The sequence below is a fragment of the Lonchura striata genome, chromosome 16, assembly GCF_046129695.1.
Source record: "Lonchura striata isolate bLonStr1 chromosome 16, bLonStr1.mat, whole genome shotgun sequence".
NCBI lineage: Eukaryota > Metazoa > Chordata > Aves > Passeriformes > Estrildidae > Lonchura > Lonchura striata.
The window spans coordinates 7,877,955-7,901,819 of NC_134618.1; the positions used below are offsets into that span (position 1 = coordinate 7,877,955).

At 41.9% G+C, this 23,865-nt stretch overlaps 2 protein-coding genes across 2 annotated transcripts in view; one reads left to right on the forward strand and one right to left on the reverse strand.

The window, feature by feature from the left end:
• The first annotated feature begins 1,079 nt into the window (after positions 1 to 1,079).
• RMI2 (RecQ mediated genome instability 2) lies at positions 1,080 to 2,895 on the forward strand. Its single transcript, XM_021538022.3, has 2 exons — positions 1,080 to 1,356; positions 1,926 to 2,895. Exons 1-2 carry the CDS (start codon positions 1,080 to 1,082, stop codon positions 2,072 to 2,074), a joined length of 426 nt encoding a protein of 141 aa, XP_021393697.1. The 3' UTR covers positions 2,075 to 2,895.
• A 3,985-nt stretch (positions 2,896 to 6,880) lies between these two features.
• The window catches only part of LOC110474526 (uncharacterized), a 72,414-nt gene continuing 55,429 nt past the window's right edge, over positions 6,881 to 23,865 (reverse strand). The window contains exons 48-64 of the mRNA XM_077786946.1: positions 23,572 to 23,685; positions 23,057 to 23,185; positions 22,442 to 22,603; positions 20,636 to 20,800; positions 19,301 to 19,466; positions 17,807 to 17,991; positions 17,161 to 17,253; positions 16,680 to 16,884; positions 15,599 to 15,786; positions 14,835 to 14,932; positions 14,257 to 14,441; positions 13,001 to 13,203; positions 12,394 to 12,583; positions 11,624 to 11,733; positions 9,624 to 9,743; positions 9,115 to 9,254; positions 6,881 to 6,954 (exon numbers count right to left, since the gene is read on the reverse strand). Coding sequence (XP_077643072.1) covers positions 6,939 to 6,954; positions 9,115 to 9,254; positions 9,624 to 9,743; positions 11,624 to 11,733; positions 12,394 to 12,583; positions 13,001 to 13,203; positions 14,257 to 14,441; positions 14,835 to 14,932; positions 15,599 to 15,786; positions 16,680 to 16,884; positions 17,161 to 17,253; positions 17,807 to 17,991; positions 19,301 to 19,466; positions 20,636 to 20,800; positions 22,442 to 22,603; positions 23,057 to 23,185; positions 23,572 to 23,685 — 2,469 coding nt within the window. The 3' untranslated portion in view covers positions 6,881 to 6,938. The remainder of the gene's footprint in view (positions 6,955 to 9,114; positions 9,255 to 9,623; positions 9,744 to 11,623; positions 11,734 to 12,393; positions 12,584 to 13,000; positions 13,204 to 14,256; positions 14,442 to 14,834; positions 14,933 to 15,598; positions 15,787 to 16,679; positions 16,885 to 17,160; positions 17,254 to 17,806; positions 17,992 to 19,300; positions 19,467 to 20,635; positions 20,801 to 22,441; positions 22,604 to 23,056; positions 23,186 to 23,571; positions 23,686 to 23,865) is intronic.

The following is a 23,865-nucleotide window of genomic DNA, read 5'->3' on the forward strand; positions in this document are numbered from 1 at the left end:
CAGTGTTTTTATTGTTATTACCAATATTATGTTTTATTCTTACTGTAAGTGGTAACAAAAAATTAACTGCTTCCTTACACTATAAAAAGAATACAGTCCCATTTACAGAATGTCTCCAAACAGAAAATATATTTGGAAAAAAAAAAAACCCAAACTGAATAAATAATTCACAACATGATGGGTGAATAGGAAAAAAGACCTTTTGATGTATTTTGTTGCTCAGGACAAAACCTGATTTTTAAAATAAAGTAACTGCCTATTTTAATGGAGAACCAAAGCTCTTCTAAAGAAGAATGACTGCAGTCAGTGTATTTTTACCCATTCTGCACTTTTGTAGGTAACAGGACTTGTGAAAGTAATTAACCCACCCCTTTGAGTTTCCTGATTATTGTCTTGTTCCAGACTCCTGTTTCTTCATTAGCTTATTTCTTGGCTTATTTTTTAAAAGAAATGTCAACCCACCCACCCAAAATAAACCATAACATTTCAAGAATACCAGACTGCAGCAAAGGCAATATAAACAGACAGTAAATAAATTCGTTAAAGCCTTGGAATTCAAGTCTCCCATCTTAAAACTGCCCATGGATTCAGTGCGTAATGCTCCGATTTCCCCAGAAGAGCATCCCTGGGAAAATCAGTGCGTGCATTTTCCTGTTTTCTCACGAAACCGGAGCTCCGTCAACTCACAGGTGAGCACCGTGGCCCCGTCCCGGCAAGCGGGCGGGAGGCCGGGCTGGCTGCAGCAGCGGGCCAGGGGCAGAGCAAGCGAACAGAGCGGCGAGTCACCGCCCACGCCGCCTTTGGCACGGGAAGGGGCCGGTCCTGAACGGTAAAATGACGGCCGCTCGGGCTCTGGGCTGCTGCAGCTGAGGGCCGGTGGCTCGGGGGCCGGCGCACGGTGCAGCCGCCGGGCAGCCGAGGCGGCGGAGCCGGCCCCGGCAGTGCCCGGCTCTGCACCCACAGCCCGGCCGCACGGGCCGCTCGGCTCCCGCTCCGCGGCTGCGGCCGCTCGGGGCCGGGCCGGGCCGGGCCGGGCGCTCCCCGCCCGCCGCGGCTGCGCGCCCTCAGCGCCGCGCAGCATGGCCGCGGCGGCGCCGGGCCCGCCGGGCCCGCCGGTGAAGGTGCTGGCGGCGCAGCTGCGGCGGGCGGAGCGCGGCGCGGGCGGCAGCTGGGAGCTGCGGCGGGCGGCGGCGGGCCGGGCCCCGCTGCCCCTGAGGGCCGTGTGGATGCAGGGCACCGTGCTGGAGGTGCGGCGCGGCGCCCAAGGCGGCTCGGCCCGGCTGCAGGACGGCAGCGGCGCCTTCACCGTGCTGGGCGTGGAGCAGGTGCCGCAGGGCCGGCCGTGCCTGAGCGCAGGTACCGCGGGGCGGGGAGCCCCGGGGCGGGGGCGCTGTCCTGTCCCTGCCGTGCCGCTGTCCCTCCCGTGCCGCTCCGGCGTGGTTCGCACATCCCCTCCGCCCGGCCGGGCCCCCGCAGGAGGCCCTGGGCAAGGAGAGAGATTCTTCTTCTCCTGTTTCTCTCTTCTCTTTCTTTTTTGCTTTATTTCCCTTCTCTTCTCTTCACCAGAACTGCCAGTTCAATTGGAGAGGTGTTGGTCTGCAGAATTGCAGAAATTGTGGTACACAGTAGGCACATTGCTTAAAACTTCTGACCTGTCCTCAGTCCATTCACAAAGCAGGACAGATTTGTGTTTGTTTGGCACTTACGGTATGTGGGAATGTAGTTAAATAGGCCGTAAAAGTGGCTGTACAGATAATTAAGCCTTTTTCTGAAATTTAGTTCTAAGCAATCTTCGTTCCTTGAGTTTTCTTACAAGTACCAGCATCTTCAATTTGCACTGTTTACTTGGCTTTAAGTAATTTGGTTTATGAATTTAAATGAAATACAAAGGTTAATTGAATTAAATGCTTACTTGTTTTTTTTAGGGAAGTATGTAATGGTGATGGGTGTGGTGCGGTCCTGCAGTCCGGAGCCCATTCTTCGAGCAATAAAGATGACAGATCTCTCTGAAAACCCCATCCATAAGAACATGTGGAACCTTGAAGTGGAGGATTTGCACAGAGTCATCCCCTAATACTTTTATTTTCTGCCTAAAATAACTGGAAACTTGTTTTCTTTGGCTTTTTGGTGCAGAACATTGGTCTATTCTGTGTAAGCACTCCTGGAGTAAACCAAAGTGAGACGTTGGGCTCAGTTAAGCATAGGGACCAGTGCTTATCTGATAATAATCACAGCTCATGTCTCCCAGTTGGTTTGATACCAGCATATTCGAGAAGTGCCTATTTGATGTTTTTAATTAAGATGTCCACACTATTAAAAAGGCTGTATGTTTGTTTCTGTGTGTGTTAGCTGCTGTTTGGGGGAGCACGTGTTAAGGCGTTTGTTCTACAGCAGGGCTGCACAGGACTCGTGTTACCAGGGTGAGCTCAGTACCTGGCCTCAAGGCAAAATGTGTTTCAATCCATTTAGGCTGTGCTTGGAAATAATTGCTTTCACCTGTATTTTCTATTTTAGTAATTACCATGTCTGTAAACTACTTGTAAGACAGGTGTCTCTTGGTAACAATTAGCAGTGTCTTGTACTTAAAATACCTCTCTAGTTTCTGAAATACCGAAAGTGGTAATGAGCCCTCTGTTCCAGTGAAGTGAAGTTAATGAAAAGATGTGATGCAGGATTCCTTGGAATAGGTTCTCCAGGTGCAAGATGTAAATACGTTTTACCTCTAGAAACAAACATTCTGTCCCTCAGTGTATTTTTCTTTTGAAGGTTTTTTGCTTCCAGTGTATGCTATTTTTAACTGTTTAAATAATTCTGAATTCTTTTCTGTTATTACCTTTCCTTTTCTGATAAAAAGAAACTATGAAATCACATCAAGAAACCTATAAAAAGGAGAAATGTTACATTGTTTTATTTATTATCTTTATTTTCCATCTTGTCTAAAGAGAATTTGGGTCCTGATGAATGCATTGCAATATCTGTGTGGAATGGCTTTTTGATTAGGGACTGTGTTGTCCAGCAATAGAGTTATGTTAATTAGGAATGCATATTGGAAGAGAAGAGAATCTGTGATTGAATGATCTACAACTCAAGATGAGAATCAAGTGGTGGTAATTAGATTTTTAAATTGTGGGACTAGGTTTTCAAAGCATGTGGAAACTGAGTAGCATCCTTTAAAGATTTTAGATCTTTGCAGACTAAGGACTGGATTTCAGAGTACAATTCCAGTCCTGAGTATGGTGTTCCAAACCAGACCACATCACAAGCACTTGGATAGTGGAAGTCCTGTGCTCCTGAGAGCCTGCTGATGAAATGCCAAGACATACAAAGATAAAGACTTGTGGCAGTCTGGGTTTATTTATTGTTTGTAATACTGAAAAAGATCTACTTGTGGAGTGCTGTGGCCTTCAGAAATAATCCATGTGACCACCATATCAGCTGGTAACTGGTTCATATTAAAAATTATTTTCCTAGGAGTTCAAAGCAAAAGACACTTGTAGCCAGGGTGAGTGTTGTACTTCACCTCATGAGAGGCTGATGGTGGCTGTTTAAGGCTGGGCTGATGGGCCTTGCTTCTGGATTTTCACAGTTGAGCATTGTACAGCTCTACTGGGTACTGGGAATTCTCCCTTTTCCTCACCTTGTGTCTCACATTCTGCAGTTAGAACATGGGTTTGTGGTGTTTGTTGCTGTTGTACAGGAGAGTATGTAACTAAGGAGTTACAGGATAAGGGAAATTGTTTAGGCCTGTGTTGAGGAGGAGAGCAAAGCTGAGCTCTTGTTACATCTCTTCTGGGGTTAACTTGGTGTAATAAGCAGAAATTCTGTGAACTTTATAGATCATGAGGGTTCTTTATAAAGAACATGTTGGAAGTAAGTTGTAAGCACTAAAACTAGGCTGGGAAGCATGACCGAACCTGTGTGTGCTTGCAAGGACAGCTGGTGTGGACTGGTGTGTTCAACATGCTCTCACAGCAGGAGTTACAGAGGCAGAAATTCCTACGTGTTGTGTGGTGGGGAGATCCATGAGATATGCAGTGCATATTATGTATTTGCCATATGACAACATAATTCATGTACTGCATGACCTGCATCTGAGGCATAAACAGTTTGGATTACTTCAGTCAAGGTGTTCAATAATGTGCAGCACTGCCAGTAGTTATCTACTGAAAGTTTAGTCCTGATAAAGCCAGGGCTAGTGCAGAGATAAAAGCCAGTTTTGAAATACTGAGGCTGATGGATTGATCTGATAAATGCTTTGGTCAAACCCTTCCAAGGTGATTGTTCTCCAGACCTTCATTCATGAGAAAGCACAAAGGCCTCTCAGTTGACCTGAGGGCTGTTTTGTGTGGAGCTGGCACACTGCCCTGCAGGGACACTGCTGTCCCTCCCTCCAGGTGCACCTGGAATGGGCTTCCCCACATCCCCCTGTCACTCTGGTGTTGTGTTTGCTGATAGGAGCTGCCTCTGTTAGGCAGGAGGGTGATGTGTGGGGTCAATTTTTTAATTCCCCAGGTGAGACATTAACATGCAGTAAAGAAGGCATACTTAAAAACAGTCTGGATGATGGTCTGGATGGTGTTATTGGTTTGTGAAAGTTCTGTTGAAGAGCCCCATGGCCTGTGACACTGCTTTGTTTGTGGGCAGGTATTTGGTGAGCAGGTGTGACAGAGCACTTGCCTTTGCATTAACAGCAGAGTCAGGCAGGGAGCAAAGGCACAGCTGCCAGTGCAGAAGCATGACATGAGGCTTTATTCATGACAGCTATCAATAAGTGCTAAACTTATGAACATGACCCGGAACCCTTCATTTAAGTGTGGGGTCATTTGGAGTTTTTTTTCCTTTTTTTTTCCTCACCCCTGATGGTGGCTCTGTTGGCCCTGCTCAGTGTAAGTGGTGTCTCGTGTATGCCCTGTGTGCAGGCAGGGTGTCCACCCTGGCTCAGTGGGGTGTGAGACCAGCCCATGGGGTCAGTGGGGTGTCCAGACCACCCCATGGGGTCAGTGGGGTGTCTGGGCTGGCCCATGGGGTCAGTGGGGTGTGAGACCACCCCATGGGGTCAGTGGGGTGTCCAGACCACCCCATGGGGTCAGTGGGGTGTCTGGGCTGGCCTGTGGGGTCAGCAGGGTTTCCAGCTGGTCTGTGGCTCTAGGGTCAGAACAGGACTGGGTCTGCTCCTGCTGAGCTTCAGGGCTGGAGGTGTGTCCAGGGCCTGTACAAGTTCCTGGCTCGAAAGAGTATCTAGACAGCAGCTGTGCATGTGGAGAACCTAGGAACAGCTCAGAGATACAAACAACTGGACTGAGCAAAATGTTTAAAAATGTTTATTGGTAGTTAAATGGCTTCTTTAGTACAAGTGATAAGTTATATGCAGCTTTTAGAGGAGACCTGATGTCTGTCCAGCTGTGTTGCTGTCTACAATTAACATTTAAGTTAAATTCCTGTATTTCTGTATTGCCAACTGAGCTCTTCTTATTTTGCTCTACTTGCTGATATTTTTCTTTGTTTCTGAAATTGTCACCACGGGATTTTTTTTCAGAGGTACTTGGTGTGCTTAGCTGGGGAGTGAAGTGACACTCAGTGACTGGGGAGAAAAATATGTGTTTTTTAATCAGTAACTGGTGTAAATATTCTGTAACTTCCAGAAATATTTCATAGAATTTTGGCTTTTTACAAGGGTGCAGGTGTAACATTATTACACAGGAAGACTTGATTTCTAGCATCTGAGGTGTGTGGGAATCCTAAAAATTGCAGGATTTTTTCCTGACTAATGTAGGAATCATGTTTTAATTAGTATCAAGCTAGAGAATAAGTGTTCAGAAAATGAGTGCAGCTGCAAGCACAGCATACACAAGATAAGAGGCAGCTGTTTGCTTTTTCTGTGAGCCAGTCAAACCCAGCCAGTACCAACCCTCCATAGAGGTCAGTGCAACTTTGTTACAAATAATCAATAAAAATGTACTCCAGCTTAAAAATAATGCTTTCAAATGTTTATTAGCATAATGTCATAGTAGGAAATACCTTTATTTCAATGTTTGCATATTTTGCAAACATTGCATTTGCAGCATTACCTTTTACCAAGGAGTAGCTGCATTCCAAGCAGCTGTGTGGAGGAAGGCAATGCAAATTTTAAATCAAGTGACCTACAATACAGAAAGTGATTTAACAGGTGAGACACTCACACAGCAGTAGCTGTAACACCCTAACGGTACTTCATGGGTAGGGTAGATCTTGGTCACCCCTCAACACAGCAACTGATTGCTGACGGGTTTCTAAAGACACAAAGGGAAAATGTGCAACTGGTGCACAGAAACTAAGAAGGCTGTTTCTCATTTAACAGTGCATACATTAAAAAGGGAAAAATCAGCACAAAAATGAGAAAATTATTAGCTGCTTTCCATTATTTACCCATCTTATTTCTGTCTTGGCCTTCTTGTGTGTTGGAGCACTTCCCAGATAACTTTCTCCAGAACAACTGAACAGTGGAGTTTCATTTCTGGAGAAAAAAGAAGTCAGCATTTCTGCTGACTCTAAGCTGATGATGCTGCTTTCACAAAGTAGTCCACTTGTACTAATCTGAGCTGGAAGAGAGCTTTTCTCAGCTTTTCAGTGTATTTGTGCTGTGGTTCAAGACTTGTGGAGAGGTAATTTTGCCACTGAATGGGAGAATTTTTTTAGAGTAACTGCTACTTTCCAATATCTTTTGGTTGATTATAGTTTCTTGTCAATATACTGAAATAATTCCTCTTGCCCTCAGGGGTTCTGGGTGGAAAGCTTTCCTTTTATACTATATATACTTCACTATATTCAAAGTTAACACTAATGCATCAACACATCTACTGTTCTTTCCCTGTTCTTGCCTCTAGCTTGCCTACCTAAAATAACTGTTCCCTTTTGGGTACTGGAAAGGTTCTTCCATCTTCAGGGCTGGTATCTGCCATTCAGAACTGGCTGGAGCTGAAACAAAGAAGAGATGAACTCCAGGTAAGTGATAAGTAAGTACAAGTCACATGTAATGCAACCTGTCATTACAGTGAAATACAAAAAAATCTCTGAAGGGAAAATAGCATCAGATATATTTATGACATCAAAACACTGGGGAAAGTACTCCAGCATTTTAGATATGGTTTTATCTTAGATCACTAAACTGAAATAAAGATGTAAGATTCTCTCATGTTTGATAAATTCACATTTAGGAGGAAAAGGGCAGCATTATTTCTAGTTTATGAGGTCTGGATTCAGCTATTCAGTGGAAGATCCTTGACAAGCATGAATTTCTAAGAAATAGTGCAGAGGTAGTTTCTGCTGACAGCCACTTTCTGTTTTGCTGTCATGACTGTTGCTGGTTATCAGTTACTGTGTGTGATTAAACCAGCGATTACAGACTCTTTCATTGTGTCAAACCTGATTCTCCCTTAGTTTGGTCTGTTCAACTTCCTTCTCTTTAGAGTGTTTACATATTTAGAGACTTAACTCATGTCTTTCCTCAACCCTTCCATTTTTTCCCCAGGACTCTTCTCAACTGGTTCATGATAGAAGTAAAACATGGTGTCCAACACTGAATATATAAAATAAGCTAAATAGAGAAGAAGTATTCTGTGTCTTCAATATGTTGATTCATGTGTATGTCCCCAATGTATTTTGCTTCTTTATTAGCATGTTCTAGGTAACTGAGCTTGTGGTCCATCTTCATTTCAGTCCTTTTTCTCAGAAATGGGATAACGTAAATTAGCAGCACTAGCTGACTGCAATCATTCAGCTACCAAGCTCTTCTAAAACTTTGTTTTCAACTGAATATTTTTGTTGACTCAGATTTAACAAAATTTGTCTCTGTATTTCATATTTATATGTTGAAGATTTATGTAACTACTCTAGCTAAAAACCACTCACTGCCTCCAAGTTGCTACCCAGAAATGTCCTGATCATCCACTGCTTAGGAGCTGAGTGAAGGAACAGCTCGGGCAGATACTGACACGCAATGTTGTTTCAGTGTGTGGGAGTGTGATGTGATGCACTTACAGACACAGCGAGTGTTCTTTTTCTAGGTTTTTATTTTGTGGCCAACAAACCCATCTGCAAATACTATTCCCTTCCTTAATGGGTAAGAAATCAAGTAATAATTGTAAATTTTTCAAGGCATACACAAATGGGTTTGTAGTTGTTTGCCAAATCAGTCCTTCAAGATAATAGTGAGTTTACAAATGCAAATAAATAATGTTCTAATACATATATTAAAAACCCCACACTCTTCATTACTAAACCTTAGCAAAGCATGGAGCATAAAAGGAATAAACCCAAGTGCTTCATTTCAAGCAAAAGCATAATGAGCTCTTCTGTGTGATTCTGCCATGTATTTGGTGTAAATGTTTCCATTGCAATCTTGTAAAAATGCAGTGAGTTACTACTTGGGCAAGAGTATCAATAATGGAAGTCCAGTTAGCAGCACATGGGGCTCCAGCCACTCTTGGAGCACACAAATTGGCACAATAACCACAGAAGTGGGAAAGGATTGTAATTATAAAAAATTCAAACAAGTGCTACTGCTCTATTCAGGCTTTTCATCTTCCTTGGCTGTATTCCAAGAATCCACTTAACAATGCAATCTGGATGACAGCTGCATTAAAACACAAGTATTGGTAATCTGGATATTCTAGGTTGAAAAGATAGATAAATTTCATTTTTGGATACTTAAAAATACAAAAATAAGTCTTGAGTATTTTGTGTCTGTATATGTATTGTTAATATGAATCCAAATGCAGTATTAAGACCAAAAAAAGATGGAACCAGAAATAGTATCCAAGAGGAGGAACTCCTGGGGACATTACACAGTATTCTGCAGGTATCCTTCTGCCTCTGTTACACAGCACATTAGGACAAAATAAGAAAGGCAGTAGAGAGTGGGCAGTGGGTGGGCTCTGGTGAGCTCACGAGTGGACAGCAGGAAGGGGAGGTAGCCAAGAGGGAAGAAGAGCATTTCTGGGAATAGGATCAGTTTTGCTCATGGCCACAGTCAGATTCCTTTAGTTTTATTTTCTCATGTGTTCTTGCATTACAGACATGTAAGTACTGGAGCAAAGCAGTCAGAATATTCAGGGTGGTAAAAGAAATGAAACTTACCACTGTGGAGGGATTTCCACAGGGACAAAATTCCGGTTGCACAAATGAACAAAAGCTGCTGCTAAGCTGCAGGCAGCCCCCAAGGCTGGGGAGTCACAGGTGTCCTGTGTACACATGGTGTAGAATGGCTCAGGCTCCACCTGGGTACAAAGGGAGGTGTTAGGGGCAACCTGCAGGTAAATCCAGAGGTTCGGGTTGTGTCCCCTCCCCCCTGCCTGGTTAGGACCATTCATAATCCTTTATTCCCTTCATAACAGTGAGGAGGTTATTTCTGTTTCCAAATTCTAGACCTGTATCCTAAAGAGCAGTTATGCCACTACTCTGTCAATTCAAAAACCTACATTTATATTTAGGGTGATAAAACCACCTTCTTTTCTGCCTGGATTGCTGTTTTGCTTACTTCTACAGTTTTCTGCAATTAAACTTCTACATCCTTGCAATGGTTATGTGATCTCCTTGGAAGTATGACACATAATTAAGACAGTGCTTCTGGCTGAAGTTCTACTTACAACTTTGAAGCAGTTCCTAAGAAGTGAATGTGGTTCTTCAAAGAACACTTTACAGATGTTTTGCTTAGCTGTAATTGGGCATGGCTTCTCTTTCTTCTGTATGAGACTGCACTTATTCACCTGGGAAAACAAAATTACTTAAGTTGGTGTATTTGGGGTTTTTTTTGCATACATCAGAGTAGGATGAGTTCTTCAGATTTTCAATGTGCACTGGTTTGAAGGATGATATGGACAGCTCAGTACCCTGTTCTAATGTTTATTGTTCATTAATATTGAGAGGCACCTCACAGATTAGCTATTGTTTCCTTTTGCTATTGATTCCGTTATTCACTGAAGTATTTTGGTGTGTAGTTGCTGACATAGCAGGTAGTTGGCTAGTTCTCTTTAATATAGATCTGACAGGTCAAAGTTGTGCTTTTACTAGATCATTCTCATGGAGAAAAAAAACTTCATACTCTTGCTGGATTATCCATAGGTAAAGGTGGCTTTAAAAAAAAAAGAACAACAAAACCACATCACCAAGAAGTTCTTCAAGCAAGTGTAAATTGTAGTTATTTTACTTACTAAGGAAAATGAGCTGGCAGTTTACTCTGTGCTAACCCTCATCCTGCAGGAGTCAGACACTCAGTCCCTTCCTGTTGTGCAGCTTTGGCCTTGTGATGGTGGAGCTTTGCTGACGTCCTTTGCAAGGTCAGTGCATGACAAAGGCTGTGATAAAGCTCTGGGAACAAGCTGCAGTCAGAGTTCACAGTTCAGTGTGAGCCCTTCCAAGCAATAGTGCAAGTGCAGCCATTCTGGCCCTGAAGAAGGGCACCCTGGACTCCCCTGCTTCTGTATGACACTAAGTTTCTTATATATTGCTTTTAATTGATTCTTTGTTCAATGTCTCTCGGGAGTTTTTCATTTTTATAAGTATATTAGAAGTTAATATTTGTAGCAATTAAGAAAATTGTGCCTATGGTCAGTCATATTGGGATCCTGCCCCATTATTAACATAAACATAGGCTGCAAGCTCATAAACTGTATCTCTGCAACAGCAAGAAGTACCAGATACTTGAAGCAATTCTCTCTTTTACAGTAAAGTACTGACATAAAGCTGGAAATGAGATTTCTGTTCCCAGACATCTTCTGTGAGACAGGATAAATGGAAGAGTCACAAAATCTTTGTGGTAATAAGATGCTGGTTCCTTTTCTTTTTGGTAGTAGATTCTTAAAATTATACTTAGAGGATCCTGTCAACATGGCTTGAGAGCATGTTAAGGTTACTTTTCTTGCTTGGTTGCATTCACAAATGGTTCTGTACAGCTGTGAGTTTGTGTATTCAGATTATTTGCAGCTGATACAGAGTACTTTAATTAAGCAGAGGTATAATGTTTCTGGTATAAAACTGTTACAACATTTATTTATGATAGTTATAGGAGTCTTTCTGTGCAAGTCAGTAACTGACAGCAGCAGTTAACCTTCCAAAAAGATCTGAATACTTAGTGGTGTAGGGATGGAGAACAAATTCGCTAGTTACAAGTATCTGAACTTTTGTTTATTGATAATTTTATTTGTTCTTTATGCTTTACATCTTAAGAGGCTCAACGGACCTAGCTAGAACTAACAGCTCTAAAGAAAACTTCAGACTGCAACCTGAGTGATGAACATAACAGATTTGGCCCAGACCTAGTAGCACCTGTCCCTGCATTCCAGGAAAAGGTGCTCTAAGGAGGAAAACATCAAAGAAACTTAGTTTCAATATCAGTTTATTCTAAAATCAGCAACAGCCACCTCTATGTTTTACCTTACCACCAAGCCAAAAATATTCAATGCTATTAATAGGGAATTCTTGAACAGTTTTTAGCAAATACGTGCAGCCTTTTCCCTGGTTAGACATAGCAAAACAATCCAGTGTGCTGCTGTTTCCACTATTGAACTTTAGTTCTTCTAAGCCACCCAGTGTGTCAGACAGTGCCCTCTGTCAGCACCCTGCACACAGGAGCCCCTCAGCTCATTACCTGCCAGCTCTGTGTGAACTCTTTCATGTTGTCAGTGAAAGAACCATTAGGCACCATCCATTCGTTTCCAGCTTCATTATCATTGGTACCAAAAAGACCAGCTGAAACACCTGGGAGGAAATTGAAATGGAGTGAAATAGGAATTGTCAGGAGTAGGTGCAGGAATATTGCAGCAACTGTCTCTGGGCTCTGTCCAAAGATTATTCTGTCCAGCAGAGTTCAGCTCTGTTGTGGAAGAGGGGAAGCTGCCCAACCTTCATTGCCACCTCACATCTCAGCTGGTCATGGGCTTCTGAGCACATCACGGCATCAGATCCATTCTCTGCTAATCTTTGGGGGTGACTTTTAGAACAGTGTGGGGTATGTGGATGGTACATGAATGCATTCCAAGTATACAAAAAACTCAGTGAGATTTTGGGCCTCCCTCTAGAGTTGTCTTGCAGGTCTGAGAAGCTAAGCCTGCTCTAGAGCAGATTCTCAACCAGATTTTGGGTCTGGGCTGACTGCAGTATCGCTGCCTCTGATTTTTGTCTGCTTTATAGCATTGAATCACTAGGAACCCATAACTTGCTCTTCTCCCTGGAACACTGCATTCCATGCTCTAGTTGGCTGTTTCTGGGAATGTCTAGGGCCATTTCCAGGGTGTCTACAAATGAAGAGGGAGGAAAAAAACTGAAAGCACAGATGCTGGTATTACCAGTAATACAGATAATTCAGAGAGATAGGAAAAATGACTAACAGCTGACAACAGCTGTATAACTGGCACTCACCATGGTGCCACCCAGCCAGAGTGACAGTACAGACATCATACTGAAAGTCACAAGAGACAGAAACTCCTTTCTGATCAGATACTTCTATTTTGTTGGTTCCTTGCCTCGAATTCATGGTACTGTTTTCAAGGGATTGATCCAGGACTTGGCAGTTCTCTTCCGTAAAGGAGAAGTTATACATCTTGGATATCTGTTTTAAAATGAAAATGCAGTTTCAAACCTGTCCTAGTGAAAGTTCAATCACAGGAAAGCACAGTGGATTTGCAAGTGCAATGAGGCCAACTTAGCTCAGAATTAAGGGACTAAGAACAGGGTTGTGTTAAACTTCTGAAAGAGCAAAAAGCACAAAGTCTCCCTCTCAGTGCCATTCTCTTAGACCATGAAGATAGTTGAAAAGTTTCTGTCTTATACAGAGAACAAAGAGGCAAGCCCTTGAGTTAAACTGGTTTTGTTTCAGAGAGAGATTTTCTTTGTTACTTACTTTAAAGCCATTGCCTGAGAGTACTTCTGATCTATGTTTTGAGCATTAAAAGTTTTAAAACTTTTATTTGTAAGTCAAAGAAAATTTTTGCCAAAAAATAAAAAATGTTTTACTTGATCTTCCTACCTTTAGTCGTGGGTAGATGGTGATCACACTCTGATTAATCTCCACATACAGTGATCTTGAGTTCCTGGTTTCTTCATTTAGTATTACAGTGAAAGCACTGTGAACAAAATCCTTGGCAAGAAGTACACTGCACTTAGATGCCAAATCATACATTTTTCCATCAAAAGTCACAAGATGCTTGGTCCCCACTAACATAGCATGATCTGGAGAATGGTATTTCAGAAGAAACATCAGTGAGTTTTCCACAGAGCAGTAAATGCTGCACATACTGCAACACACAGAGCTCTTTGCTGTCATACTCTTAAAATAATTTCTCAATTTATTATTACAGTGACATTACTAAACTTACATTTTAATTAGTTACACTGTAGTTGCTGTGCAACCAAACTTCTCAGAAACAAAATAATTTAATTATTTATTTTTTGTTATAAATTTACCTGAGTTCTATAAAACTTTGATACACTTGAACTGGGATTTAGAGCTCATCTTGATTTGTCATTGTACTCCTTGACAGTCATATTCATAAACACACACACATTATACATTCTTATGCAGAAAACACAAGAATATTAATTCTCAAAAATTGTCTCCAAAAATGACCCTTCCAAATCTGTGAATCAAACAGCTGCAATCCAGGAAACCCTGCTGATAGATGACTCGGATCATTGGGTCACTAGGAGCTACTTTCACAGCCCTTTGTGTACTGGGAGGAAACCATTAAAAAGGGTTTTCTGGAAAAGCCTTTCTCTCTAAGGGACAGTTGGGACGGTTAGTGCATTCCTTTAGCATTTAGCAACACTTTTACAGGCAGTACTGTTGCTGAAGTTTTGGTAGGGCTGAGCTTGCTCATCCTAGAGGCAGCAGAAGTGAAGTCACCAGTTTCCAAGCCTGTGTGCCAGGACAGAGAGCCAGCAGGTGAGACTCACAGTGAACCATAGTATTAGCTCACAAGAGCATACGTGTAAGGCAGATAAATACCACCTGCTGTTTCTTGTCTCAAGAGTAGGAAGTGTAAAATATTACAAAATTTGCATGAATATTAAGTAGAGCAGTGTTACTGCATGTCAGCTTTGCCCAGAGTGTTGATCTTACACCATCACTGTCTTACAAGAGAGACTATATATAAGTTAATGGGAAAACTATTAATTAGCAACCATCTCTATGTAAACTCCTATTCCAGATACAATTTTTAAAATACAGTACTAAGTGGAAACAGACCCAGGTACAAAACCAAGCAGCACTTTGAAAGGGCTTACATTCAAAGGGGCTCTCCATCATCCTCCGTTTGATTCTGTAGTACTCTGCAAGTACGTTGAGATTGTAGAGGTCTTGCAGAGGCCTCATTAGTTTTTCTCCAATGAGGTAAGTGGTAACATTTGCCAGCTGCAGGGACAGGTCTGCTTTAGGTGGTACTGGCAACTTTCCTGCCACCGAGCAGTTCCTGTAAAATACAAAGAGAACACACCCCTTATCTGCTGAACTGATGAAATGCTGTTGGTTTATTATTAGAAATGTTGAAGTGAAATATTCATAAGAACTGTAGTCTGGTTAGAACAGCAAAACACAATCCTACTCCGGCCAAGAGCTGCACTTTCCCAGGTCACCTCAGGCCAGTTATCAGTCACTGATACCCTGTTTGCTGCCCAGTAGCTCCTTTCAAACACAGTTGGTCTGGCAGCCAACAGAAATAAACATTAGGATGTGATGTGACCAAGCAAAGAGTGGTTGGGTGGCTGTCCAGAACCCTGAGCTGCACACTGACAGGAAGAATAACTATGCACATATCCTTTTAGAACACTGCCCAGAGCAGAGATCCTGCAAAAACACCATTTACCTGGGTGAAAAACTGTACAGGTTCAGCAAGGGCTTCCGGATCTTGCTCACAGCTCTAGAAAACCTGGCTTCTGCCCACCTGAGCACCTGCTGTGTAGCCTGTTGAAGAGTCACAGATTATAAAAGCAATTTCAGTATGGCTTCAGGGCAGGGTCAGTACTTGCAAATGAGTTTTAAATCAAGAAATGCAAAATACCATTTCAGTGTCTCTTGCATTTGTCTCCTGCCTGACAGTGTCTTGTTACATAGAGGTTAATAATATCCAGAGGACAGACTCCAGTCACAACAGAAATGGAAATACAGTCTTCCTAAATAACATGACTTAAAGTGTAGCAATGTTTCACTAAGTTGATGTGCTTCCATAGCTTAGAAAGGACTTGTATATTCAATAATATAAATTAGCCTCATTATATATTTTTTATGCTTTTCATTTCAACTAGAAGAGCCCAGATGCATTTGTACACTGTTTATTGAAATGACAATTTCTCCTCTCTTTGCAAGAAAAGTAAAAGCTACATGAATGACAGATTACTGCTGCTGTGATTCCAACCAGAATTAGTAGAACAACCTTTCCTCTAGCCGTAACTCTTTCAAAGCAGGACAAATATTGCAAGAACAGTAAATCAGCTGTGCACAAGCTTATTATGTGGAAAGAACTATTTCCATAAACAAAAATTGTTAATTATTTTTGTGTATCCATAGTTCAAAGCTAAGACTTAAATTTGTAGGCCTTGAATTAGAAATGGAGAACTGACTTATACCTACCATATCCAAGCCTGCTTTCACAACCTTTAATGCCATCTGAATTGGTTCCATTAGCCACACATCTTTTACAATCTTGGGTAAGAAAGCCTGGATTTTCTTCATGTGCTCTTCTGTCTTCTCTTTCCAGACTTCATCCAGTGGCTTCAAGGTTACATCATAGTAGGCGTCTTTCAAAGTTGCTAATGGCTCTGAAGCAAACACATTAATGTGACAAACCATAGCTGGTTTGGTACAAGCAGCTCTTTGCTTGTTTGTTTGCACCCAACTTCCAGCATAAGTGAAGGGGGAGCACAGAAAAGTGGAAGAGGCAGCTGTGTTTGCATGGCAGTCAGGCACATTGCAGAGCTGTGAACTGAAAGAGCCGTTCAGCTCTGGCCCTTACCCCCTATAAATGCATTGCTGCTGTCCAAAAGGAGTGTAAGGGATGCTTTGCAATGTGAACCCATCGGAGCTGTCCTGCACAGGCTGCTCTTGCTGAGCAACAGGACAGTTTGGCCACAGCTGATACCAAACAAATTCAACTTTTGAGAGGGAAGAGCCTAGAGCTAAGTGGCCCTGAGTGAGGTTTTGCCCCTTTGAGAACTGAAGGTTTTCACAGCTAATTCCAGCTGACCACATTTCTCAACAGTTTCAGTATGGGCCACAGTCCAGCTGAACAGTGAATTAGTGGCTACTGGATAGGCTTGGAAAAAACAGATCAAGTGAAATCCAATAAGTACAAGCATTAAAAACTCAAGGAGGGATGTGAACAGCCCTTTGGGAGGAAAGGCTTGCCAGAGAACTGTTAGCAGAAATACTTCAGCTTAGGAATTAAGGACTCTTCTCATCCAATTGAACCCAACCTCTTGTGATGGAGAAAAGGCCTCACCACTGATTTCATTAGAAAAGTGCTCACAGAGAGCCTTCTTAGAGCTTATTGCATCAAGGCCCCACTCTATACACTAAGAGCTAAGGTCAGCACTTCTTGCTAGATCAAAATAGAAACTTTTGTGTTGTTCAGTATGTTTTATAGTTTACAGTGAAGTTTGGTTTGCCCTGCACTGACATTGTCCCTCTTCTTGTTTTGCACCATTTTGCTTACTTTGTAATTCATTCTGCATTTGCTGGACAACATCTTGAATTTTCTCCAAGTAAAGTGGGATCCTGCTTCTCAGAATGTGCTCAATTCCACTTTGCTTCCACACCTGGGTGACAGCTGTAACCCCACTTTGCAGGAATCCTGCTGCCCTTTGCAAGGCTATTGAAGGCCACCCAGCTGCTTCAGACAGGAAACCAACATGCTGCACCTACAGTGGTTCCAAAAAAGAAGCAATTTCAAAACACACAGTGATCTCAAGCAAAGCTTTGACTTCACTCAGAAGCAATTCTGACTCCGCAGTGTTGGTGCAGAGACACACAATCTCCACCATTAAACAAGTTTCTTGTTTCTTACACAGGTGAGCACAGGAGTAATCACTGCAATGCTTGAGCATAACAAAACAGCAGCAGGCAGTATAATGATGTTTAACTAACACTGCATGAACACTTCATGATGTTTTCACACATCATGTACAGATACTTACTGATCTCCTGAATCTCCACAGGTATCCATCAAACTTCTTTATCTTCTCAGTCAGTGTGGCTTTCAAAAGGCTCCCAATTTCATTAAGTTTGTTCTGTGAGAAGATTGTTAAAACCTTGAATTCATTACTTAAAATTGCTTGTGTTGAATCCAAATAATTCAAAGTTTGTACTAGTTTAAAGGCCGGCAAACACCCACAGTGGCCTCACATTTCTTAGGGGAAACTACTTCTACATTATTAAATGGATTGACAAAGGAACAGAAAAGTCAAACGATAAAAAGCCTTCCCCAAGTAGAGAGTATGTGAAACCCTACTAAAAGTGAAAGCACTTTCAGGATTCTAATTATTAGTTTTATAACCAATAGGCTGAAGAGTTACTGCTGCTCTCATTTTATTTACTTGCCCTCCTGAGAGGATCCACCCTTTAGAAGAGGGTCCTGTATTCTCTATCTCTAGGCATGGCTGAATTTCTTAATTCTCACCGTGGTAACTTCTCACATCAACATGAAAATAACTAAAATATTGCATAATTTTGCCTGGTTATTCACCAAATTTGCCTACATGGAAGGTGCTCCATCAAAATCACAAAATCAAATAATATTCTAGGAAAATAACGCTGCAGTTAACAGCCACTCAAGGGTCTCACCTCAGCCTTAAGAACTGGATCCGCACATCCATGCGCCAGAAAACTCAAACTTCCATTAGCAGCTGCTAGAGTTACTTGTCCCACGTTTTCCTGCCTTTTACCATTTAAGCTGAAATAGGTGTTAATGGCAGCCATGTGTTTCCCATCAGAACAAGCACTGACTTCCATTCCTTCTTCCAAATCCCCTTCAGGAATGAAAAGAGAGCCTTCATTTACAGGAATAACATAGACAGACATTGTTTCAAAGCCAGCTTTTAATTACTTAGGTGATCAATCAGAGCTTGAGTGTGTTAGGTGTGGAGGAAAAAAAACAAAAGAGATAAAAAAGAGACAATTAGATCAGTGTCAGGATTTTATCTCTTTTTGTGTGGCTTGTTAATGAATTACATATACAGATTTCCTACTGCCAAGGAAGCAATGGATTGATGTAAATCTGAATCTCTTGGTCATACTGGTTTACAGGCCTTTTTTTCTACTTCAGTCCTCACTGTCCCTTGTTGCAGATGTTTCAAAAGTGCTCAGCCCTTAAATGAAAGCCTGTCAGTTCCACCCACCACACACGAGTTGTTTCTACAGAAGCACTGATGAGCATAAACAAGTGGTTGCCAAGGTGCATACAGAATCTGGGTTGAGAGAGCTGAGTTGAATAATTTGTACAATCTTCTGACTTCAGTGATTCACAAAAAAATGGCCCTAATTTCAAAAACACCACAGCACATACAGGTGAGGACACGAACCTGAGAGAAACTCCCATGCAGAAGTGTGGAATAGCAAATCCACAAGTGAAACAAGGGCTGGGATTGTCAGCAACATGAGTTTGAGACAACTGGGATACCACCAAATCGATTTGGTTTCCACCCAAATCTGTAGCTGAAATGTGGATGAGCCCCACCTCTTGCAGATCATTTCACCTCACTTTACTCATCTAGATTTTAGGCATAACTTGAAACAATGGCCTTTTTCCCCTCTTGATGCCAGTCAGAGCTGACTGCTGTGAGACAATCCCCTGCAGGCAGTGATTGCATACATCCTAGTTCATACAGCTGTTCCAGCATGTGGTACAGTCAGTCTCTGGAGGTGCCTCTCTCATTTCCTTTATTGAATTTGGAATGCAATGATTATCTTAAACAAGATAACCATTGCATTCCAAACAAGGCACAAAACTTTAAGATGGTTAAATCAAGAGGAAATTATTCCTATCTTTTGTTACCATCAATTGTAATAATACAAAAATGTGTCCCAAACTGAGCTTTGTAACAAATTTTAAACTTCAGCTTTTCTTTATCTGATGAAAGACCATAGCCTGAATGAAATGAGCTAGCTCAGTGCTATAGACACAACTTTCTTCCTGTCTCTTCATAGCAATGACCCTGGGAGTTGCAGAATAGCTCCAGTTGGAAAGGACCCATAAGGATCAAGTCCAGCTCCCTCGTCTTTGCAGGATGACCTAAAACTAAGTCCCATGGCTGAGAGCATGGTCAGTGAGATACCTACCTTGCAGATACCCCATGTAGTACTGAAAACACTCCTTTCCTTTGGAAGCAGCTACTTTTACTTTCTGTTTCTGATCAATAATCCCCTCCACCAGGATTTGGCTCTGGACAGATGAGGAAGCAGCAGTTCCTGTCAGGCCTAGCCAAATATCTTCAAAGGCTCTTAACTGCAGCCATAAAGGAAAAACATTTATTCAAAGTCACCACACAGAATTAATTCAGAGATGGTGCTCAAATATCAGTGCTTCCCACAAAAGGATAAGTGGTGAGGGAAATGTTTCCCAATGCTTGCGTGTAACTATGCGGGAGTTACACTTAAGAGAGGCACAAACATCAGAGTGATTGGCCCAGGAGCTGAATGACTGGATAGCACGAGACTTGTGGACAAAATTTTAATGGAAGAAATGAAAGAAACATAATGTCCCAATCAGTTCTCTGAGAAGCTGCTGATTTGTGCCATTTATTCCAAAACACAGAATGAAGCAAGCTCATGCAGAGCAGCTGATACTCATTTCATCTCCCTCCTCTCTAAAGAGAGAAGAATGGAAAAATAATTTAGTATTTGTTATCGATTAAATCATCATTATAATTTTGTTAAGGGATTATCTATTCTCTCAGTTAGTACCTGACTACCTACATCCCTACTAATGAAGCATTTGGATGGTGCCAACCCTGTTAGTTTTTTGCCTCACTTTGTTGCCTCCATCTGCCTCTCCACCATTTTAATTTCACAGGAAATTAAAGCAAATGCAAAACAGGGGGGAGGGGAGAGAAAAAGGAAGAGTTTTGTCTCCGAATGAGCATCATATGAGCTGTTTTGTGCCTTTGTTATTTCTTTTCTTTTTTTCGGTTTTGGTTGGTTTTTTATTTGGTTGTTGGTTTTTTTTTTTTTTTTTTGGGGGGGGGGGGGGGTTTGGGATTTTTTTGCCAATTCTTTTTTCTGGCAAATTATGCTTTGTGTAAGCATTGTATTTTGTTTCGCTCTTTCTTCTGATGAACTGAAAACCCCCTACCTCACACAAAATGGCAGTCATGCTGAAGGGGAGTTAGCACACAGCCTCTTTTTTTTTGATTGATACGCTCCACTAGAAACACACTTGCTTTATTTGTGACAGCTCTACAGAGAACTAATGTTGGTGCCTTCCTTTGTCTGTCAGTCACACTGCATGGACACTGCCTAACTGCTCCTTTGGAGACAGCACTACAGAAGCCTGGAGGGTTTTATGTTGCCTGCTGTTCTATAGTCACTGCCTGTGCCTGATCCATTTGGGAAATAGGTGGCAGCAGCCCTTTCAAAACCAAACCCCAGTGCCAGTAAAATAAAATAAAAACTCACTTCAATTTCCAGAGAATAGTTCTTCACATCAGCAGTACTCTGATTCTTTATGGATATTCCAATCAACCCCTCATCCCTCCCATGATCAGCAAGGTGGAATCTGCCCTCTGACTGCAAAATGATGTCATCTTTGTTGAGCTGGTGCTTTCCAGATAAAACAATTACCTAAGTATGCACAAAAAAGGTGTTCAAGCTTCCAAATTCTTCCAAAAAAATGGGCTCTGCTTTGAATAGTAAGACGTTGTACAGTGGCAGCATTCTCATGAAATTACACCACAAACAACTTGTAGTTTCAGAAACCAGCACATCTTCCGGCTCCTCACAGCACAGTCTTCATTACATCTTCAGTTTCTGTGCTCTGACAAAGCATGTTCAGTGATTACACCCTAAGACCAGAGGAACACCTGTAGAGAACTATATTTTGCTAAAATGTCCAGTGTTTTTTGCTCCTACACTTCTCAGCTACTCTAGCCAAACATTTTGATAAACTTGGGGATACATGGGAGGTCAGGTGAATACTGTCCTGGTTTCAACTAGGATAGAGTTAATTTCTTCTCAATAGCTGGTACAGTTTGGGATTTGGAATGGGAATGGGGCTGGTTACACACTGATGTTTTGGTTTTGTTCAGTTGTTTATCCTAAATCAAGGACTTTTTTTGTGTGTGTGTGTCTCTCCTGCTCTGCCAGTGAGGAGGTGAACAAAAGCCCACCTGGGACAGATGCCCCAACATGGCCAAAGGGATTTTTCATACCACAGAATATCATGTCCAGTCCATAAACTGGGGGGAGTTACCTAGAAGGGGCAAATCTGGGTTTGAAAGAGGGAGTCTGACATTGGGCAGGGGGTGATGGAGCAGTCATATTGTGCATCACTTTGTTTCATTTTTTTCCTTTTCACTATTAGTAGTAGTATAACTATTGTTATTGTATTTTATTTTGTTTTGAATTACTAAATTGTTCTTATCTCAACATACAAGTTTTACTTTTGATTGCCCTCCCCATTCCAGGAGGAGAGGGTAGGGAGAGAGGGGGTTGAATGAGTGGCTGTGGTGCTTAATTTCCAGTTGGGCTTAAACCTTAGAAGGGAATGATCCAAAAATACAGAGGTGCCTGCTTTTGGAGTGACATGCATATACATCCTTTGCATTATAAATAGGTTCTATCCCACCTTGGCCTGGGAAAAAGTTTTCCTGTTGCTAACAGAGCATAAGCTGCTCTGACATAAATAAGGAAACCAAGATGTGTTTCAGCCACTGGAAACTGGAGAGAGACATTTATTACAGGTTCCAAGTTCTGTGTTTGTGAGTCTACAGGCAACTCTGAGGACCAGCATGCGCCTAAGGAAGACCATAGGTGGGCTTTCAGTTTATGTATGTAATAGATAAATAAGGTTACATTACGGTTCAAAAATCCATCAGAGCAGCAGAGCAATCATATAAACCAGCAAACGTTTCCCCACAGGGGAACAAAAGCACTTTTACTTGTCTCTAGTCTCCTTTTTGATCACTTAATGAGCCTGTTTTGGTATTCTCCAGAAACATGAAATTAAGATACCTCTGAAAGAGGAACAGTAAAGAAAGAACATGGAGGAAGTGAGAATATTTACAACCATAAAAGGACTATAGAATACACTATAGTAGCAAACAGGACCTTTCTGCTTCAGTCCATCAAATGACACTGTTTATTTATTTAAGCTACAGAAGTATGGTTAGTCTTCTGAAGAGTTGCAGCTGAGGAAAATTAAGTCTCCAAATGATTAATTACATTTAAACTGAAGTAGGTTCCGTGTGTTTATGTCAGACTTACGTTTGGAAGGTCACAGAACTGAAAGCTCGTATAGTAATCCAGGCAAGAGTAGTAGTTTGTTTCTATTTTACCCAGAATTTGCTGTTTGGCACATGGGGTCAGGAAAATATTTTCCAGAACAGCTTCTAACTGAAACTTATCAGGATACAAGAGCTGATTTCTCTGCAATGAACCAAGAAAACAAAAGATGACAGCAAGATCTTAGACACTCCTTGGAGCCCATTCATCCCATCCCTGGGCTGGCTTTTGTTATTTCAGTAGCTTCAGGATTTTCAAGTAACATTTCCAAAACATTACATTTCCATTTGACAATGTTTTGGCTTATCAGCCTTGTTACCGGTCCCCATCCTACAAGTTTTGCAAATTTAGGGCACAGGTGAGGCCTCCAGTTTGTAAGAACCCTTTCTTTCTTAACTATGCTCCATTTAGCTTTCTTTCTGTGTAGAGAAAAACGTAAAAGGTCGTGTGAAATAATGATATTTCACAAAAAAACAGTGCTCTGTAGAAGCTTTCTTAAAATCCACACAACATTACATCTAAAACCAAAATATTTCATCTACTGAGAACAGCTTCCATAAAAATGGCAAGTCAACAGATACAACTGCCTTCTCTTACCTCATATGTAAAATTGTGTTTGAATTTTTTGTCATCCCAGTTCAGATCTAGGTATTCATTAAACAATGTTGGTCTTTGCTCTAGAGACCCACATGCATGCAGGTGTTCCATGCTTAACATTCTCTGAAGCTGGGAAAGTGGAAAAAATTGACACATATAAGTAATTTTTTAAAAAGTGTTCAGTATATCCTCAGGCAGTAGGTTTCCTGGGCAAAACCACACCCTGTGAGAATCCCTGGATGGTCTGTACCCATGAAACCCTGCTTCAGTCTCTCCCAAGAAACCTAAGGGGCTGACAGCTCTGCCCTGAGGGAAAGCTGCAGCCAAGTACAACCATGTCTGGCAATATGAAACTGAATTTTTCACAACATTTATTTTTTCTTTCTCTGAGACATAAAAAGGTTGACTTCAAGGCTTTCATATGGTAACAAGTACAGAAAAAAAAATCATTCAGTGAGGATCAAACACAGAAATTCAGCTACACTTATCCCTTCCAAGGGATACAAGACTCATACCTGGCCTGCAGACAGTGTCACACAGCCAACCCAGGCAGTGATGTCCATCTTGGATTTATCCTCCAGCCCCAGCCAGAGGTGAGCAGGCTGCCCAGCATTCCCTGAGACCTGAAGCTGAAAGCAGAGAAGGATTTGTCCAGCAGCAAGACTAGAACCAGCAGAATGTCCCCATCCAGTGGAGTAAAACAGAGCCACTGTGAAAGCTGCCACAGATCCATGTTCAAACTCTATGGAACTCAGTGGTCTGGAAACTCCAGGCCTGGGACAAACCCAGGGAAGCTGCACTTCTACAAC